The sequence below is a fragment of the Hoplias malabaricus genome, chromosome 5 (assembly GCF_029633855.1).
Source record: "Hoplias malabaricus isolate fHopMal1 chromosome 5, fHopMal1.hap1, whole genome shotgun sequence".
NCBI lineage: Eukaryota > Metazoa > Chordata > Actinopteri > Characiformes > Erythrinidae > Hoplias > Hoplias malabaricus.
In genome coordinates this window covers 54,885,810-54,905,431 of record NC_089804.1, presented here as the reverse complement: position 1 = coordinate 54,905,431, position 19,622 = coordinate 54,885,810, and the positions used below count along the sequence as shown (strand labels likewise).

The 19,622-nt window shown below is 43.2% G+C and overlaps 2 protein-coding genes across 3 annotated transcripts; both read right to left on the bottom strand.

The window, feature by feature from the left end:
- Positions 1-157: 157 nt before the first annotated feature.
- Positions 158-7,811, bottom strand: tafazzin (tafazzin, phospholipid-lysophospholipid transacylase). Of its 2 annotated transcripts, none has more exons than XM_066673134.1 (11): positions 7,709-7,811; positions 6,437-6,577; positions 5,271-5,399; positions 5,054-5,099; positions 4,790-4,875; positions 2,365-2,445; positions 2,246-2,287; positions 2,096-2,158; positions 1,276-1,328; positions 1,099-1,176; positions 158-1,021 (listed from the first exon to the last, which is right to left on the bottom strand). In XM_066673134.1, the coding sequence occupies exons 2-11, from the start codon at positions 6,543-6,545 to the stop codon at positions 920-922; spliced, it is 789 nt and encodes a 262-aa protein (XP_066529231.1). In that variant the 5' UTR covers positions 6,546-6,577; positions 7,709-7,811; the 3' UTR covers positions 158-919. The 2 variants fall into 2 exon arrangements, with proteins under 2 accessions (XP_066529231.1, XP_066529232.1); XM_066673135.1 differs by having other exon boundaries at positions 6,437-6,573; positions 7,708-7,738.
- A 291-nt stretch (positions 7,812-8,102) lies between these two features.
- On the bottom strand, positions 8,103-18,538 carry si:dkey-150i13.2 (mitochondrial carnitine/acylcarnitine carrier protein). Its single transcript, XM_066671441.1, has 9 exons — positions 18,100-18,538; positions 14,239-14,331; positions 13,828-13,955; positions 12,891-12,981; positions 12,131-12,248; positions 9,860-9,932; positions 9,642-9,751; positions 9,077-9,198; positions 8,103-8,936 (listed from the first exon to the last, which is right to left on the bottom strand). Exons 1-9 carry the CDS (start codon positions 18,211-18,213, stop codon positions 8,874-8,876), a joined length of 912 nt encoding a protein of 303 aa, XP_066527538.1. The 5' UTR covers positions 18,214-18,538; the 3' UTR covers positions 8,103-8,873.
- Positions 18,539-19,622: the final 1,084 nt, after the last annotated feature.

The following is a 19,622-nucleotide window of genomic DNA, read 5'->3' as shown; positions in this document are numbered from 1 at the left end:
TTTTGAAAAATCCTCAAAATCTAATCCCTGTTTAACAGAATTACATATTTAGAAGTTATTTTAAAAATATTTAAAAATCCCTGCCCGTGTTGTTTGACAATTCCCCACATTATTAATCAATTAGGTAATAAATAAATAAATACTCTGTTAATTTTTTAATTATTTAATCAGATTAGACAAGCATTTAAATCATTCCTGAATAATGACACATTTGTTGGAGAAAACAGTTGCATAGCAGTGAAAATGTGTTTGCATCTGGCTTTAAAACCACACTAGGAATGGATTTACAATAGAAAAGACAGGGAAAATAAAGCCATTTAAAATATGAAGCTGTTGGCCCGTGCTTTTTTTCCACTGTCGTACAGTAGGACGGTGTTCAGTGAATTTATGAGGTTCAATAAGGCATTTTTTCACAAGATGATGCAACACATGATAAATGTGTGAATCCTGGATACAGAAAGGCAGACAAGGCATTCGTAAAAAACGACCTGCTACAATGATAAAGAAGAACTAAAGAAAGGGGGGAGGGGAATCTTCCTTTCGTATTCAACTGACAAAATATAGTTCAACTCCTTAATCATTTACTAAACTTTATCAAATAATTAAAATATAATCAAGTTCAAATGTAGCAAAAAATCTAGAAAAGATTTCCTTCGTAAATGAGGAAACAACAGGACGTTCCCATACTGGCTTTCACTGAGGCCTTAATCATCAACAGATCCTGTATGGATCAAATATTGACCACCACAGATCAGGAGTGACCCAGCAGATCCCGTACAGCCATGTGAAGACACTCCGGTTGCTTCTTTCTGATTGGAAGGCTCCTTATCATCACATCGTCACCAAATCACTGTCCATTAAGGCGTGCATTTTGTCTTTTATTTCACATCCTACGTTTCCCCTCGAGGAAAGCGGCCGATCACCGTCCGACCTGGATCCTCTGATGAAGAGCTTCTGCCTGGGACTTCAAACTGCGAAACTCCCCCTGAATAAAGTCCGTCACCGCTTTCCTCATTTCCATCTAGGGTTAAGAACACGTGTTTTACAGAAATGAACCGACTGCATTTCTGCCATTTTGCCAACCCTTTCTATACTTACTGGACTTTTGTTTTCTGCTCTCAGTGCATCGACCAAATGCTTGACCGTGAAGGGCTTTCCCACCAGGACTGTGACACTCTGTGGAGGAAAAAATAAGACTAATTTTACTCAAAGAAAGCCCTGAATAACTGTTAAGTGACATTATGTATTGAGATGACTGTAGAGTCACAAGGTTACCTTTCCTGCACGAGGGATGTAAGGTGTTTTATTTGGAAGGACATCGTTCAATCCTAAGGAAAAACATCAGACTTGTAGAAGCATCAATAAAACAGAAATGAGAGGCACAGAAAGGTAAGCTACAGTAAAGGTTAAGCCACAGAACAGCAAGGCATTTCTGGAGGGATTTTAACACCCCTCTACCTGACGCTTGATTATTGAGCATAAGTTGACCTTAAGCTCATGTGCAGTGTGTTCCACTATTTCATTATTCTCTATCGGGTTTGAACAAGCTATATACGCACAGTGAATGTCTATGTCCACATCCTTTATGATAGTATTTGTATTCACTAATTATATGAGGTGTCTACAAATTTTTGGACACTCTGGGTATTATGCTTCATTGGGAAGTAGGACATTTCAAAGGGAACTTGCCCACAATTCAGATTTCCTACTTTGAAAAAGAGAAAATAATAATAAGTAAGTAAATAAATCAGGGCAGCTTCACCAACCTCGAGTTCACAATTCAAGATGGCTGCCCACACAGCCACAGTGTGTAAAAGCAGTAGTACTGTACAGTTTATTAGCACTTCTGTTTATTTCTGTCGTACACACAGTACCGTCCGTTTTCTATGTGTGGACATGTTTCCATGGTGTTTGGATGCGTAGAACTTAGCATAGTCCTTTGATATCAACTGGTATCGCTAACAGTGCTAACTGGGAACAAGCTAACAATGAAAACCCAGGGCATTGAGTTGAGTTTTCTCAGTGTTTGACTGGAACGCCGGGTAAAGGGAAGGCAGCATTAATTATTGGAGTTTTCAGTTTGGAATGTACTCACCCACATGCCACAGAGGTAAGATTATTGGGTGAAGGGAGCATTCCGCAATCAAACGTCCAACTCCTGTAACACAAAATACATCCAACATCATTTTCCAGCAACATAAACTCAACCTACAGTATAAAATGTATCACAGCACCATGGATTTACCCCATTTTAACCGGATGAACTCTTCGGTCATGTTCACCTTTCCTGAAAAGAGAGAAAGTATGAGTCTTAAGAGCAGTTTTGAGTGTGAAAAGTAAACACTCTCCTCTGACTTTCCTCACCTTCTGGAAATACATGCACCCAGTCGCCCTGATTGAGTCTGTCCAGCAGGAAGTCCATGCCTCTCTGATACACTCCATCACCTGAAAATAACAGCCACTTGTCTGTTGATCTCTAACACAGTCTACAATTTAATATGTAAATTAGACAGAATTAGAAGACATTTCAAAAAGAAGAGGCAGAGCAATTCAACAAAAAGACATATCCAAACACTTACAAAACTTAAAGGAGGCATATTCTACTCCCCCTGTTTAAACAGCCATATTCAGAGCAGCTGGTTTCAGCGCTTATGCCTTTAAATGATAACGAGCCTCTCGCCGTTCACCCCGACCCCGAGCGCACATCAGTGAGGAGCAGAAGCTCTGGTTTTTAGCCGTTTTCACTCAGTTCTCCTTCTTCTCCATTCTCTTTTTTACCTCTGTTCAATTTGACGGAGATAAATGGCTAAAGGGCGGCACGATGGCGCAGCAGGTAGTGTCGCAGTCACACAGCTCCAGGGACCTGGAGGTTGTGGGTTCGATTCCCGCTCCAGGTGACTGTCTGTGAGGAGTGTGGTGTGTTCTCCCTGTGTCTGCGTGGGTTTCCTCCGGGTGACTGTCTGTGAGGAGTGTGGTGTGTTCTCCCTGTGTCTGCGTGGGTTTCCTCCGGGTGCTCCGGTTTCCTCCCACAGTCCAAGGACACACGCTGGTAGGTGGATTGGCGACTCAAAAGTGTCTGTAGGTGTGAATGTGTGTGTGTGTGTCTGTGTTGCCCTGTGGGGGACTGGTGCCCCCTCCAGGGTGTATTCCTGCCTTGCGCCCAATGATTCCAGGTAGGTTCTGGACCCACCGCGACCCTGAATTGGATAAGGGTAACAGACAATGAATAAATGAATGAATGAATGGCTAAAATGTTGACTTAATTATTAAATATGGAAATACACCAATTACAAGAATAATTGGCAACCTAAAATAATCAAGAGGCATAGTGTATTTGGGAAGGACATGGAGAGGAAAGTTGTTGACCCCTCCTTGCTTCACAAAGAAAAAGTATAAACTGTGGATTTCCTGGGATGGTCAGCCGTTGCCAGGACACAGGGCGACTCAGAATTAACGCTTGTTTGGAAAGCCTTAATTCTTCAAACAAGGCCTGTTCAAACTGTGTTTGTGGAGTTTTTTGAAGAGGTTCATTAATTTCAACTAGGTAAAGACAACCAAGGGGCGGCACAGTGGTGCAGCAGGTAGTGTTGCAGTCACACAGCTCCAGGGACCTGGAGGTTGTGGGTTCGATTCCCGCTCCGGGTGACTATCTGTGAGGAGTGTGGTGTGTTCTCCCTGTGTCCGCGTGGGTTTCCTCCGGGTGCTCCGGTTTCCTCCCACAGTCCAAAAAAAAAAAACACACGTTGGTAGGTGGATTGGTGACTCAAAAGTGTCCGTAGGTGTGAGTGTGTGAGTGAATGTGTGTGTGTGTGTGTGTTGCCCTGTGAAGGACTGGCGCCCCCTCCAGGGTGTATTCTTGCCTTGCACCCAATGATTCCAGGTAGGCTCTGGACCAACCGTGACCCTGAATTGGATAAGGGTTACAGATAATGAATGAATGAATAAAGACAACCAAGTTAGACGTTTAGAGCGAAAGGCCTGTTTTATGGCGTCAAAATAGGTTCTAAAGCTCTGAGAACCAAAAAACAGAGTCCATCACCAATAAAAGACATTTTGTAGTTGAGAAAACTCTCATTAATATTGAGAGTTATAAAAAACGTTTGTAACGAGAATATTTCTGTATTTAATCGTCTATTTTAAGTTTAATCCGTTTTTATTTTCATTCCGCCTTTTCTCAGTTGCGTCTCGCTTTCGCTTTCTGAAGTTTCTCGCTTTTGACTTTGGATGGTGTTGGGATCTAGACAGTCATTGGCTGCTAAAGTTAAGCCCCGCCCACCCAGCAGATTCTGCACACCCCAACCCTGATTGGAAATTGACCCTAAGCCTCTATGACGAACTGTGCATCACTAAAAGACATCATCGTTAAAAACAGTTGATATGTTTCCTGTGTTTGTCGGTCGGCCATTTTTCGGCCATGGGGTGTGCAGAATCTGCTAAGTGGGCGGGGTTTAACTTCAGTAGGCAATGACTGCCTAGAACCCCCCCCCCCAAGAGCTGTGAATTGAGGGGGCAGGACAATTCTTTAGTCTGTGCACGTGATGTGAGAAGCAGAGCAAAATCAACGTCTCATTTTCTACAACGTTTTCTGACATAGACCACAAAAAACTGACTGGATGGCCTTGTTTCACAGGGGTTTGTAGATGAACACAATGTATTAAACTAGTGATTTTTGTCATATGTCCCCTTTAAATATCATGAATTATGAATGGGGTTCTCCATGTGTAACTTCTTCAAAACACTGATCACTGGCCCTTGAGGCTAAAGCAGTAGACAGAAGAAAAAAGCACACCTCGAACCACTGGCACACATTTCCCTCTGCTGAAAAAACGAGAGTGGAATTCCCTTGTGAAGCAAATGTCAGAGGCAGCGGGGGTCCTGCACAGACACAAATAACCAATAGGGGTTAACTGAATGACTGTATACAGCATTACAGATCAACAGCTAGACATTGTGTTATCATCCAAAACAACATGAAACCTAAAACAATAATCCTTCTTCTGTAAATTGACAGTTAAACAATATCAATAAGGAACTACCGTGGGTGTATACTCACCACCTCATTTTATTCCAGTTCCATAGCTGCCGAAGTTTCAGCACCCCTGAAATATATCCATAACTGAATGTGACTGTCCTGAGTGCATTGAATGTATAAATGACTACTTGCAAAATAATTTTGATATAGAACTATTACTGTTTTTATATAAATATAGAGTTACAGGCGTTTGATATATCAACAACAATATTATAATACGAGACTCTGTGTAACCTACCCCAGATGTGTGGGTCATCCATACAGGACTGGTGATTGGACACAGTGATAAGGGGCGTGTCCTGAGGACGTTCATCAACCAAGTCCAACAAAACACTGTGGTTGTGCACTATCAAAGAGTTCACATACTCTGCAGAACAAAATGGAACCTGCTCAGTCCTAAATTTTAATTAATATTTTTTAGCTTTTTTTTGTTTTTTATCATTATTCATTCATTCTCTGTAACCCTTATCCAGTTCAGCGTTGTGGTGGGTCCAAAGCCTACCTGGAATCACTGGGGGCGCCAGTCCTTCACAGGGCAACACACACTCACACATTCACTCACACCTACGGACACTTTTGAGTCGCCAATCCACCTACCAACACGTGTTTTTGGAGCGTGGGAGGAAACCGGAGCACCTGGAGGAAACCCACGCAGACACAAGGAGAACACACCACACTCCTCACAGACAGTCACCTGGAGGAAACCCACGCAGACACAGGGAGAACACACCACACTCCTCACAGACAGCCACCCGGAGGAAACCCACATAGACACAGGGAGAACACACCACACTCCTCACAGACAGTCACCCGGAGGAAACCCACGCAGACACAGGGAGAACACACCACACTCCTCACAGATAGTCACCCGGAGGAAACCCACGCAGACACAGGGAGAACACACCACACTCCTCAAAGACAGTCACCCACATGGAAACAGGGAGAACACACCACACTCCTCACAGACAGTCACCCGGAGGAAACCCACGCAGACACAGGGAGAACACACCACACTCCTCACAGACAGTCACCTGGAGGAAACCCAAGCAGACACAGGGAGAACACACCACACTCCTCACAGACAGTCACCCGGAGCGGGAATCGAACCCACAACCTCCAGGTCCCTGGAGCTGTGTGACTGCGTCACTACCTGCTGCGCCACCGTGCCGCCCTTTTTATCATTATTAATATCATAAATTGCATGTGTTGTATGTTTGCAGGCTCATGTCTGAATGTTCCCTTATCTGCAATTCAATTTGCACTAATGGTCAAGGGTTATGGAATATATATTCAGTACCAAGTAATAACAGTACTAATAATGTCAAGACTCTGTGATATTCTGATAACGAAAACGTTCTGACAACATGAAACAGAGCCAAATAAAAAAGAAGCATTAGATCTCACTGGTCCACAGGTAGCTGTACGATCCCACCATGCCCATCACCAGAGAGCTGGAGATCCTCCATCCCACACGTGGGCACTGAGGAAATGGCCATTTCACCTCCAGGGGCATCACAAGAGCACCACAGCATTCATTCAGACTCCAGCAACATGAAAGAAATAAAGTCAAAATAAATATAAATAGTTAAAATACACATATGTACTAAATTTGGTTCAAATTAGTTAACCACGTTCCACCCCCACAAGGCAGAAATGATTTGTGATGGATAGTTTGTGTAATAGCATGGTAGTGTGCTTTACATTTGTGCGAGTGGATCAGACACAGCGGTTACTGCTGGAGTTTTAAACCCTGTGTCCACTCTCTGTCCACTCTGTGAGACACTCCTCCCTCGTTGGTCCACCTTGTAGATGTAGAGTCACAGACAGTAGCTCACCTGTCGCTGCACAGTGTGTGTCGCTCGTCCTCTAGTCCTTCATCAGTGACACAGGACGCTGTCGGCTGGACGTTTTTGGTTGGAGGACTGTTCTCAATCCAGCAGTGACACCGAGGGTTTTAAAAACTCGAGCAGCACTGCTGTGTCTGATCCACTCTACACCAGCACAACACACACAAACAAAACCACCACCACGTCAATGACCCTAATCATACCTGCTCAGTGGTGGTTCTGTTGGGGTACTGACCAAACTGTACAACTACAAAGCTGATAAACCAACAACGAATTACAGACTACAAAGTTTTGAAACGACTAGAACTGTTCGTATTGCGCATGCGCAAAAGTTGCTACCAAGATGCTTTTCTCACATTCAAACAAAACAGGATATCGATGTCTTTTTTCACTCTTTAAGTGTCATGTTAAAGTTTATTTTCCACAGAATGGGAACTTAGAGGAGGCGGTTTAAAAACCGTAACAGTAATTAACGCATAAGACCAGGAAAAACACAAAAACTAAAGCATGCAAAAGGTAGATACATAGGCCTTGTGGGAAACAACCAACAAAAACAAAAACCGTAGGTGAGACCTATGAAAGACGTTTCCAGTTAAACATGTCACATATGAAATTATACTACACCTGGCGTGTAATTAGCAACAAAATCTAGATTAGTTCTAGCTATTATAACTGGCCATGCACCACACACACAATCGGTTTGGAGCCAAAAAATGGGCTGTACAATGTATTTCGGCCTAGTTTTATCTTAATACGATCCTTAATGGAAGTTCTAGGTACATTAATTAATGAAACATGGCCTTAAATTAAAGTACAAACCCCTCTCACCTTCTCTGTCCCTTCAGCTGATGGGTCAGGAACTGAAGCGGAATAACGTAGCAATACACTGCAGCAGTGCATTATGGGAGATGTAGTTTTAACGACGCTTGTTTTGGCAGCCATTTTTTCCGTTACCTTTTGGTCACAAAATGGAAACAATCCTGCTTTAAACTTGTGTGAAGCTCATCGGGCGAACATATATTTTTCCGTTCACCAAAATATTTGCATTTTATTACACAGATAGTTATATTACACTGACAAAGAATAAGACAACTCTACACATTTATTATTTAAAACAGACCCACAGATTTATTTTTTTTTTAAAAAAGGTACGTTTTAAATATTCACCTTCCCGTACAGTGATTTCCAACAGTAAATATTGTAAAATAATTCATTTTGCTCATATTTTAAATTTAAGAGTTATAATATATATATATAATTAAAATACATAAAAAAGGATTTATTTAAATATTGATACCTCCATGAAGGTAATATGTAAAATGTGAAAAATTCACTCAAAAATGCTAATGTTAACAATAAATATATACTAGCAGTTCCTGCTCCTAGCATTGTCTTATGACTTGATACTTTGTAAGCTGTATTTTATTTATTTATTTTTTAACAAACAAGTTAAGAACGTTCTAGTAAGAGCAACAAGAATTTGAGTCATATTTGGAGAGGAAATGTCTCACCCAAAAACAATTTGCATTTCCTTGATCATTTGGTTTGTGTGGTTTAACATTTTCATTTTGAAAATTAACTTCTAAACAGGAGCAACTGAAATTAGAGGAGTCATGTTTTGTGGAGTCGCAATTTTACAAAACTCATGTCTGCATGAATGGGAGTAATTTTGAGGATGTTTTTATGGCAAAGAATTGAATGACATTTATTGGTAGCGCTTATTAGCAACATTAGCATTGATTGCAGCTCCACCACGAAAGTAAAGAAGGAAAACCAATGGCTGACTACTTACTGGAGTATTTCCCCAATTTTTTATTTATTTATATATTTATGTATTTATATAAACAGATTCTATGAAACGATATCTTAAAACACTGGAGAGCCACAAATGGTGGATCTGAGTGGAGAGGTCACTTGGAAAGCCATCTTTGGAAAGTTGTCAGTCATTTTAAAACCCAGTCATGTGCCGAATCTGATCAGCAAATGTGCAGAGGTCACCAGTTTGGAGCCATCCAGTTCAAGCATTGTAAAGCCACTTCAAAACCTAGAAAACAAGCCTAATAGAGAAGCAAAACAAGAGGAAAATATAAGCAAAAAAAAGTTCTTCTACACCTTTACTGTAGTTAAAATGTAGTAAACCAGTGTTTTAAAAACTAAATGTATATGAAATGTGTGTAATGAGATGTATGAGCCTTACCGCATTAGCAGGAAAGGCTCGTAGCATTACTGCACTTAAGCCTTTGTAAAGAGCCTTGGCTCCCTCTTCTCGTATCAATGTTCTTAATACATCTACTAAGCCTTTGTAGTGTCCATCAGCAGCTGCAGGAGAGTTAAAGATGTTTCTCATTTCATTAAAGATCTTCTGATTATGCTGAGGTTGTACATGCAGTTGAGTTGGTTATAGTGCTTTTTCACCACTAGAGTGCAGAATTGAACTACACTGCACACTAAATATTGCTTTATTGCCTGGCATTGGTGGACCATGACTGTAAACTAACCTGGGTTTGTTAGTTTATAATGAACCTTATCCCTTAAATCCCTTAGATAATGGAAAAGCTCCATGCTGGATGCACTACAGTGGTTTATAATGGGATTCACAATACAACAGAAACACATTTATGATTTATTAAGGATAAAACAATAAAAATAATTCATTGGTAAAGTATTGACTGAAAAAAATATATATGTTACTGAAGGGAAAGTGTAATGTAAAAAGAGAAGAGCCTTTGAAACAGACAGAGGGCTGAAAGTTAAGAATTAACCTGTTTGGAAGTTGGATTTGAGAACATCAGGAGGGAGTGCGATCACCCAATTCAAAATACCAGCGGTTCCTCCAGCCAAAAGGATTCTGGGAGTGCTGAGCTGGTTCACACTGTGTGTGTGGACATTTGAGGTAGAGGGGGAAAGATTAAAAGAACAGTAATTGGTGACAAGTTCAGTTCAGCTTTGGAAAGAAAAAAAAAATAGGCCTGACGCTTACCTTTGACCCTCAGGAGTTAGGACACTTTTCAAGTACTCGTAGGTTAAAAAGTACAGGCCACTGGAAGGCACATCTACAGAGATAAGAGAGCAAAGTCCTTAATCACAACATTCAAGCAGTACTTCAGTCTTCAGTGTTGCCCTGCTGCATTACACCGTAGTCATCAGACGGTGTTGAGAAATCAGGTTGGTTAATGTAGAACTTTAAAATGTCATGAGTACTGTCATTATCCAAAGCACAGAAAGTACAGAATAGACCTGAGACCACTTTAAGACAATAATTAAACACATTTCCCAGGACATAGGATCATGACCAGTATGTAAAAATGTATGTGTAAAGGTCACATATTATTCCAGGCTTAAAGTCAATGAATAACAACCAATGCTTAATAAAAAACTGGTGATAAAAGATGTCACTGGCATTTTCTTCCCCTTCCAGGGAGACACTAACTGAAAATTGCATCTCATTCTCAAACTAATTATTCAACTGATTGAATGTTGTCACAAATTATTTTTCAAATAACGGGTTTAAAAAGAACAGAACCATAAAAGAATGTACATACCGAGAATACTGGATTATTGCTGCCCATGCCACTGCATCATAGATACAAACCAAGCTAAGCCCGGTTCCTTTAGCATGGTTAGCTAACTACGCTAAGACCCGAGGAACGGTTCTGGGGCATGGATTTAATGTAAGGATTCACTAATGGTTCCACATATATGATATTCCACAGACCTTTTAGCAGTTCTCTTATGCACTTCTTGATAGCAAAAAGGGAAACAGTAACCAGTCTCACCAGTCCAGACTGAGGCAGAATGACCTGATGCTAACCGTTTAGCTGCAGTGCAAAAGAAGCCTAAATTGGCTAATGGAGATATTAATGGGAAGATTAGGTATCAAACAGTCAATTTGAATAAGCAAAGGGAATTAGGTGAAGCAAATACACACTGTCACTGAAGGTGAAGCACTGCCTGTTGTGCAGTGTTGTTAAAGTTTTGATTAAATAAGTGAGCGAATGAGTGCGTAACAAGCTACGCCATGAAGTGCTCTACATCTATAAACACAAGTTGCCACAAACTGGACTTCAAAATTGAATAAAAGATAAAGAGAAAATTGCACTCAACAATGCAAGACCTGGTAGAGCACAAAAAAAATTACAAAAACACTTCCTAAATGCATATATTATATAAAATATTATATAAAAACGGGCGGCACAGTGGTGCAGGAGGTAGTGTCGCAGTCACACAGGGGCCTGGAGGTTGTGGGTTCGATTACCGCTCCGGGTGACTGTCTGTGAGGAGAGTAGTGTGTTCTCTCTGTGTCTGCCTGGGTTTCCTCCGGGTGACTGTCTGTGAGGAGTGTGGTGTGTTCTCCCTGTGTCTGTGTGGGTTTCCTCCGAGTGACTGTCTGTGAGGAGTGTGGTGTGTTCTCCCTGTGTCTGCGTGGGTTTCCTCCGGGTGACTGTCTGTGAGGAGTGTGGTGTGTTCTCCCTGAGTCTGTGTGGGTTTCCTCCGAGTGACTGTCTGTGAGGAGTGTGGTGTGTTCTCCCTGTGTCTGCGTGGGTTTCCTCCGGGTGACTGTCTGTGAGGAGTGTGGTGTGTTCTCCCTGTGTCTGCGTGGGTTTCCTCCGGGTGACTGTCTGTGAGGAGTGTGGCGTGTTCTCCCAGTGTCTGCGTGGGTTTCCTCCGGGTGCTCCGGTTTCTTCCCACAGTCCAAAAACACACGTTGGTAGGTGGATTGGCGACTCAAAAAGTGTCCGTAGGTGTGAGTGTGTGAGTGAATGTGTGTGTGTGTGTGTGTTGCCCTGTGAAGGACTGGCGCCCCCTCCAGGGTGTGTTCCCGTCTTGCGCCCAATGATTCTAGGTAGACTCTGGACCCACCGTGACCCTGAACTGGATAAGGGTTACAGATAATGAATGAATGAATGAATGAATAACCTAGCTTCTGCTCCTAGCTCCTCACTGCTGTGTGCTAGGGTCAAGATGAACAGTGGGTGGCTCATTATCATTTAAAGGAACAGGCACTGAAACCCATTCTGAACAGGGCTGTTTAGACAGCGGGGAAATATTACTGTGGGTTTGATCACATACATTTTATTAAGACCCAGAACTGTGTTCACTTGTGGAAAGACTGTGTAGGAATAATGGGCCTATTAAAGTACCACATAGAGGCATAACCACAATCTTAACTCTGGGAACCTGTAACTTGTAAATATTTTGCCCTTGATTTGATGTCAGGACGCTTTTGCCCTGAAAACACACAAAAACCCACCTCTGATAAGCGTGAGGACAGTCCCTTTGTAAACACTACGGATCCCCTGTTCTCTGTACAGTCTCACAGCGCAGTCCATAGGCCCGGCATACTTTAGTTGACCAGTGGTAGACTGCACCTACAGCCACAACAGAAAGAGAGACGTAAGTGAGCACACATTTATGTTTATGTAACTGTAACTTAGGTAGCATTCATAATTTTAAAAAGCTGTACATGTTGTTGCTTTATTGACTGCTCCTTCAAGGTTCACAGTGGTTGACCTGACCAACCCGCACAGGTTTTACTTCGAATGCCCTTCCTGACACTATTTCACCTGGGCTTGGGACCCGCACAACGAGCGCACTGACCAGTGCTGCCCCCTAGAGACTGGGCAGTGAACCCCATCTTCATCAGGGTCACGGTGGGTCAGGAGTGTACTCAGAATTACTGTGAGCCAGTCCTATGGGGACGCCTGGGGACAATTTCACACACTCACCCAGTCACTCAATCATTCACACTTTCACACAGTCCAAAAATGGCATGAGTTTGTCATTCCCATCATGGTGTGTTCCTGCCCTGTGCCCAATGATCCCAGTTAGGCTCTGGACCCACTGCGACCCTCAACATGATGAAGCAGTTACAGACTGTGAATTAATGAAGAATTTAATTCATTAAAGAGAGAATTTCACTGATGTCTCATGAGTCATGGGTGACATAGAACATCAGAGGTTACTCCAAAATGGCCTACAGAGTGGATTTGCCCTCTCCAGTATTTCCTTGCCTGAAGAAGACACTTGATTCTCTCTCCTGGAGCTACGATCACAGTGGTGAAGACCCCTGCTAACATCCCAGCCAAGTAGATCTGAGAGAACCTGAGAGAGACAGAGAGAGGGAGGCTGTGCTGCAGGTACAAGGGTAGGTGCAGAGGAATGTCATATATTATATCAGTTATATAATATATTGGTTATTTTTAGGTTTGTTTATATTCCAGCTATGTGCAACTTTATGCATTGACACAGCAGACACAACAGTGTCCAAGGAAAAGGAAACATTGCCCTGCATTACTATGGCACTATGTTACTATGAATAGCACACACACACACACACACACACACACATACAAACATTATATAGACAAAACATTGGGCACATGTAATCATTGAATTAAGATATTTCATTCAGTTCCTTCCCTCCATGATCAACTATAAGGGCTAAAAATGAAAAGTGGAAGCATTTAGGAACCACAGCAAATCAGCCACAAATTGGCAGAACATGGTAAGTTAAACAGAGGTGTTGCTGAGTGCTGAGCTCTGCTCTGCTTACTCAGTAACCATAAGAGTTCGGAACCTCCTCTATCATTAACATCAGCGCATATGACGCTTTTCTATCTGGCTGTTGGATGGATGTGTCAGAGTTTGGCAAATTCCAGAGGAACATAAAGTGCCAACCCACACTGTGCCAACTGTAAGGTTTGGTGGCGGAGGGATCATGCTATGGAGCTGTTTTTCAGAGGTTGGCCTATGCCCCTTAGTTCCAGTAAAGGAAAATGTTGATGCCTCTGCACACAGCTTTTGCTTTTTTCTGTTCTGTTTCACGACAGGTTTTCTAGTGTTAGCAAGAATGACCTTCACACTGCTGAGAACCCCTGGATTTACACTGTGTCCTGTAGTAGTCCCTGCCCCACAATGTTGCTGTGCCCCTTCCACTGTAATACTGACGTGTGTGGGATGGCAGGGTCACTCTGGAGCAGCTGTTTCCCCAAACCAAACCCAAAAAAACTGATGGCCATCATCGGAGCAACCCCAGCCAGAGGAGCCCCCATTCCTTTATACAGACCCAGCACTCCCTGAGAAAGAAGAGGGGGGAAAAAAGGAGAAATACATTAGAATTCATAAAAAAATGAGACCCGGAACTCAGAGAAACACAAAACACATGCAAAGAAGTCAGGAGTGTAAATTAAGAGAGAGAGAATGATAGAAAGATCTTAGAGGGGGGTAGGGAGAGTTACAAACAAGCAAAGGAAATGCAAAAAGAAAGAAAACCAAAAAGAAAAGGCCAATTCAGGATCCTTTTTTAGGATCTCAATGATCCTAATCAGTCGAATCATAGACAGAGCGGTGAGCGCTGACCTCTCTGGACACGGTCTTGCGGAAGCAGTCGTACGTCCCTGTGTAGAACACATACCGGCTGCTGGAGGCTTTGGGCTGAGTCTGGAGACGAACCTGTGGGCGATTCAATCACAGACATAAGACAATGATCCTCACAATGTGTCTGTGAATCAGAGGTGGACGGTAACCAGCGGGAAACACGGCAGACCAGGGTTCAGTGCCCCGTCTGGGTAAGCATGCTACACCAATTAGAGAATAATAAGAGTCCTTGGGCAAGACTCCTAATGCTTCAACTGCATGCCTCTCCAACATGATTAGAATTGTACGTCGCTGTGGATAAGACTAATTACTAAATAACGTAAATATACGTGTGTTTCAAATGATGACACCTGACCTGTACACAGTGTAGTTTCTTATAAGCCGTTAATATTGACAAATAGATATTAATACAGATAGAAAAATAGCATGGGTCCAGAAGCATTCTTGGAAACGATAGTGGCACGTGCACTGTTACATTTGTACAAAAATCCAAAGAGTTTTGTTGAACAACGTAAAGGGGTCAGCTACAAACTGACCATCACCGTGACACAGATAAGGCATGCGTTTACGAACCCAGAGTAAATATGGGCAGACTGATAAGGGAGGGCTTCCAGGGAGGAGACAACATGGGTATTATCTCTCGAGTGTGTACCACCCAAAAACCTATAGTTTTCCCAAAAAGGTTACAATGTTCTTAAAAAGCCAAGACACTGTGTTTTCATTGGTTAATGAACAGAAAACACAGGCTAAAAGTAGTGCACTACTGCTGCGCAAACTAAGCTTATAGAGGTAATAGCTTCAGCTTAAAGCACAATCACATTTATCTTAAAGTGAAATATGTTTTTTTTTTTTTTTAAATGGCCCATTCATTCATTCATTCATTCATTCATTCATAACTGCTACTTCCTGATCAGGAATAATTTGGAGCGAGGCAGGAACAGATAAGAGGCCAGTCATTTAAATTCTCTACAATATTCTCTCTACAGACAATTAACTACAAAACTACCCAGGTTGAGTTCACTGTATTTGTGATGTCATACACCTGTTGAGACTACAGCACTGTGGCTTTGTCCATTCACACTGAACTTATGTCTCAGCTAACACTGATCTATGGCAGCCAATGAGAATATTGCTCATTTGCATATTGTCACTGTCCAGAGAAAAACATCTATCTAATTTTTGTGGATTTTTTATTATTAACGTCGTCGTTTGAACAGCTGTCTTCCACGTCTCGTGAAAATGCCATGAATAACGAACCAATAGAAATGCTTCAAAATATTTTTACATTCATTTTCACTGAAAGTTAAGGAAGTATTTTCCTTCTCCTTTGAAGTTACTAATTTGGAAAAAGATGTTTTTCTTTGGACAGCAACAATATGTCAGTCTTAAAAAAAGGGGCAGTGTGTTTAATTCAAAGATTGGAACATTGTTGTGTAAATCATGTATTTTTGCTGCTGAAATTCATACAAATTTCTAAAGAAAGATTAAGTGTAAGCATTGTTTTCATCCATTCATCCATCATCTGAGCACCAGTCCTTAGTAGGGTGTCATACATCTACCCAGCTGCTCAAAAGTGTGGACAAATGTCACACAGCCACCTACCTACCTATCTTTCTGGACCGTGGGAGGAAGAAGAGGGCACCTGGAGGAAACCCACGCAGACACAGGGAGAACACACCACACTCCTCACAGACAGTCACCTGGAGGAAACCCACGCAGACAAAGGGAGAACACACCACACTCCTCACAGACAGTCACCCGGAGGAAACCCACGCAGACACAGGGAGAACACACCACACTCCTCACAGACAGTCACCCGGAGGAAACCCACGCAGACACAGGGAGAACACACCACACTCCTCACAGACAGTCACCCGGAGGAAACCCACGCAGACACAGGAAGAACACACCAAACTCCTCACAGACAGTCACCCGGAGGAAACCCACGCGGACACAGGGAGAACACACCACACTCCTCACAGACAGTCACCCGGAGGAAACTCACGCAGACACAGGTGAGAACACACCACACTCCTCACAGACAGTCACCAGGAGGAAACCCACGCAGACACAGGAAGAACACACCAAACTCCTCACAGACAGTCACCCGGAGGAAACTCACGCAGACACAGGTGAGAACACACCACACTCCTCACAGACAGTCACCCGGAGGAAACTCACGCAGACACAGGGAGAACACACCACACTCCTCACAGACAGTCACCCGGAGGAAACCCACGCAGACACAGGTGAGAACACACCACACTCCTCACAGACAGTCACCTGGAGGAAACCCACGCAGACACAGGGAGAACACACCACACTGCTCACAGACAGTCAGCCGGAGAAAACCCACGCAGACACAGGAAGAACACAACAAACTCCTCACAGACAGTCACCCGGAGGAAACACACAGACACAGAGAGAACACACCACACTCCTCACAGACAGTCACCCGGAGGAAACCCACGCGGACACAGGGAGAACACACCACACTCCTCACAGACAGTCACCCGGAGGAAACCCACGCAGACACAGGTGAGAACACACCACACTCCTCACAGACAGTCACCAGGAGGAAACCCACGCAGACACAGGAAGAACACACCAAACTCCTCACAGACAGTCACCCGGAGGAAACTCACGCAGACACAGGTGAGAACACACCACACTCCTCACAGACAGTCACCCGGAGGAAACTCACGCAGACACAGGGAGAACACACCACACTCCTCACAGACAGTCACCCGGAGGAAACCCACGCAGACACAGGTGAGAACACACCACACTCCTCACAGACAGTCACCCGGAGGAAACCCACGCAGACACAGGGAGAACACACCACACTGCTCACAGACAGTCACCCGGAGGAAACACACGCAGACACAGGTGAGAACACACCACACTCCTCACAGACAGTCACCAGGAGGAAACCCACGCAGACACAGGAAGAACACACCAAACTCCTCACAGACAGTCACCCGGAGGAAACTCACGCAGACACAGGTGAGAACACACCACACTCCTCACAGACAGTCACCCGGAGGAAACTCACGCAGACACAGGGAGAACACACCACACTCCTCACAGACAGTCACCCGGAGGAAACCCACGCAGACACAGGTGAGAACACACCACACTCCTCACAGACAGTCACCCGGAGGAAACCCACACAGACACAGAGAGAACACACCACACTCCTCACAGACAGTCACCCGGAGGAAACCCACACAGACACAGAGAGAACACACCACACTCCTCACTTACAATAACCCAAGATTAGGGTCAAACTCAGGACCCCAAGATCCTGGTGCAGTGAATCAGTAACACTACCATCTCACCCCCCGATATAAATGATATTTCAATTCAGAATTTCAGTATGTTTTGGATTATTTTTAAATGTTTTGATTCCTGTTGACAGTAGAAAGCACATTCCTTCAGTTTAGCAATTAATCTCAGGGTCAGTTGGGACACACCAGAGGAGGATTACAGTCTGAAGCAAGAGCACACGACCAAGCTAAAAACCAAACAGGTGCATTTATCATGTCTCAGTCTCTGACTTTACATCTAAAGTGGACCAACCAGGTAGGTATGTACAGAGTGGACAGTGTGTGGACACAGTGTTTAAAACCTCCAGCAGCACCTGCTGTGTCTGATCCAGGATCCAACTGGAGCCGGAAGAAGAAGGTTCTATTCAAAATGATCTTTTACTTAACAACAAAAGCTGACTGCAATTTTAACATTTTTAGTAGAAACCCTGTGGTTTCAACCAAAAGACCTGGATCACATGGTTTCTAAGAGCTGTAATGAACTTGGAAGCTTAATCTTAAAAGCCACTTTCACCTTGATAGTATCAAGCGGGTGTCCAGCGAACAAAAGACAAGCTCCCCCAACTCCACCAGCCACAAAGTTCTTCAGAGGAGAGATCCTTCTGTCCAGCACAGCAGAGTCTCCCATGGCTTGATGCGGGAGGAAAACTTGTTTACTGCCCCTACGCACAGAGGAAAGATCCACCCAAGAGGCATAGAAAGTCCCTCCTCCTGTATCTGACACTCCCTTAAAGAGTCTGTCTGCTGCTCTTCTGTGTAAAGCTGCTCCTGCTGCTCTTTAACTTCACTGTGGTAATCTCTAACAGATCAGAACCAAGTTAATGCGCCTACAGGTCTCTATCAGTCGGCACAACAGCACCATCTGTAGGTCACAGCCATGAACAGCACCTCGATGTATTATAGTAGGTTTGGCTTTCCAGATCAAGTTCAGGTCAAATATAAATTATTTTTCATCATTCACACACACACACAAACCTGTGGACAGTTTCACACTCACCCAGTCACTCACACACTCCAATAACTGGAACATTTCACACACTCACCCCGTGACTATAGCAGGAGGCTGGTAATACATTTGTAGAGAATATGTGTAATTAAGGGTTTTTTTCTGTATTTTTAAAACATGAATGATAGAAATATTAAATCAAGAATGTGGGATATGTGCCCTTTAATTTTGCTCGCGCTTAGAGCAGAATCAGAACTAAGTAAAATGCTGGCGCACGCTCCAGGGTGTGTTCCCGCCTTGCGCCCAGTGATTCCGGGTACAATCACAGACGTATCCTCATTTTATTGAAACAAATACTTTACCTCTCTCTCTCTCAGGTATGTGTGTGTGTGTGAGAGAGGGACAAACACACATCCACCTGGCAACTGGAACTGAACACCCAGAGGAGACCCAGGCAGACACAGGGAGAACACTCCTCACGGAGAGACCCCAGGCCTGGAGCTGCCATATTTATTATTTACCTATTACTGAGATGTCCGCTGCAGCGTGTGTGATGTTTCAAAGGATAGTGTGGTTTTGCCTATTCAGTAAAATTCATTTTAATGCTAAAGTTGTCCTCGCCTCCTTCGACGATTTCTCTAAATGTATTAATATTTTATTTATGCTTAAATACCAACGGGTTGACGACTTAACCCAGTAAACAATTAGCCGTTGATTCAACGTTGAAATAACGTAACGACTGCCGTCTAATCAACGTTCTCTTAAGGTTGAAAATGAACGTTGAAAAGACGTCCAAACACAGACATTGAAAAGACGACTATTAGACGTATTTTGGACGTCCATTGACGTTATTAATTGGTCCCGAAATAAATTACTTGTATAAAACGCGTTTAAAAACGTCCACTGACGTTATCGATTGGTCACCACTTAACTAACTTATTAAGATGGATTTTGGACGTCCATTAACGTTTAAAATATGTCCTTGACGGACAGACTACTTTTAGACCTATTTTGAACGTCCAGGGACGTTCCTTGTTTACTGGGAAAGCTTTAATGTCATGGACAGGAAACTGAAAAAAAAAATTTACGAG

Bases quoted from the DNA above. Each gene is read 5' to 3' on its own strand.
- si:dkey-150i13.2 (XM_066671441.1), bottom strand. From the start codon at position 18,213: ATGGGAGACTCTGCTGTGCTGGACAGAAGGATCTCTCCTCTGAAGAAC. The intron at 12,982-13,827 runs GTCAGTATTACA...TGTCTCTCTCAG, and splicing joins GACCCTGCCATCCCACACAC to GTTCTCTCAGATCTACTTGG. The intron at 8,937-9,076 runs GTAAGGCTCATA...CTTCTCTATTAG, and splicing joins GAGCCTTTCCTGCTAATGCG to GCTTGTTTTCTAGGTTTTGA.
- tafazzin (XM_066673134.1), bottom strand. From the start codon at position 6,545: ATGCCCCTGGAGGTGAAATGGCCATTTCCTCAGTGCCCACGTGTGGGA. The intron at 5,100-5,270 runs GTAGGTTACACA...GATATATTTCAG, and splicing joins GGATGACCCACACATCTGGG to GGGTGCTGAAACTTCGGCAG. The intron at 2,446-4,789 runs GTGTGCTTTTTT...TGTTATTTTCAG, and splicing joins ATGTGTGCCAGTGGTTCGAG to GTGATGGAGTGTATCAGAGA.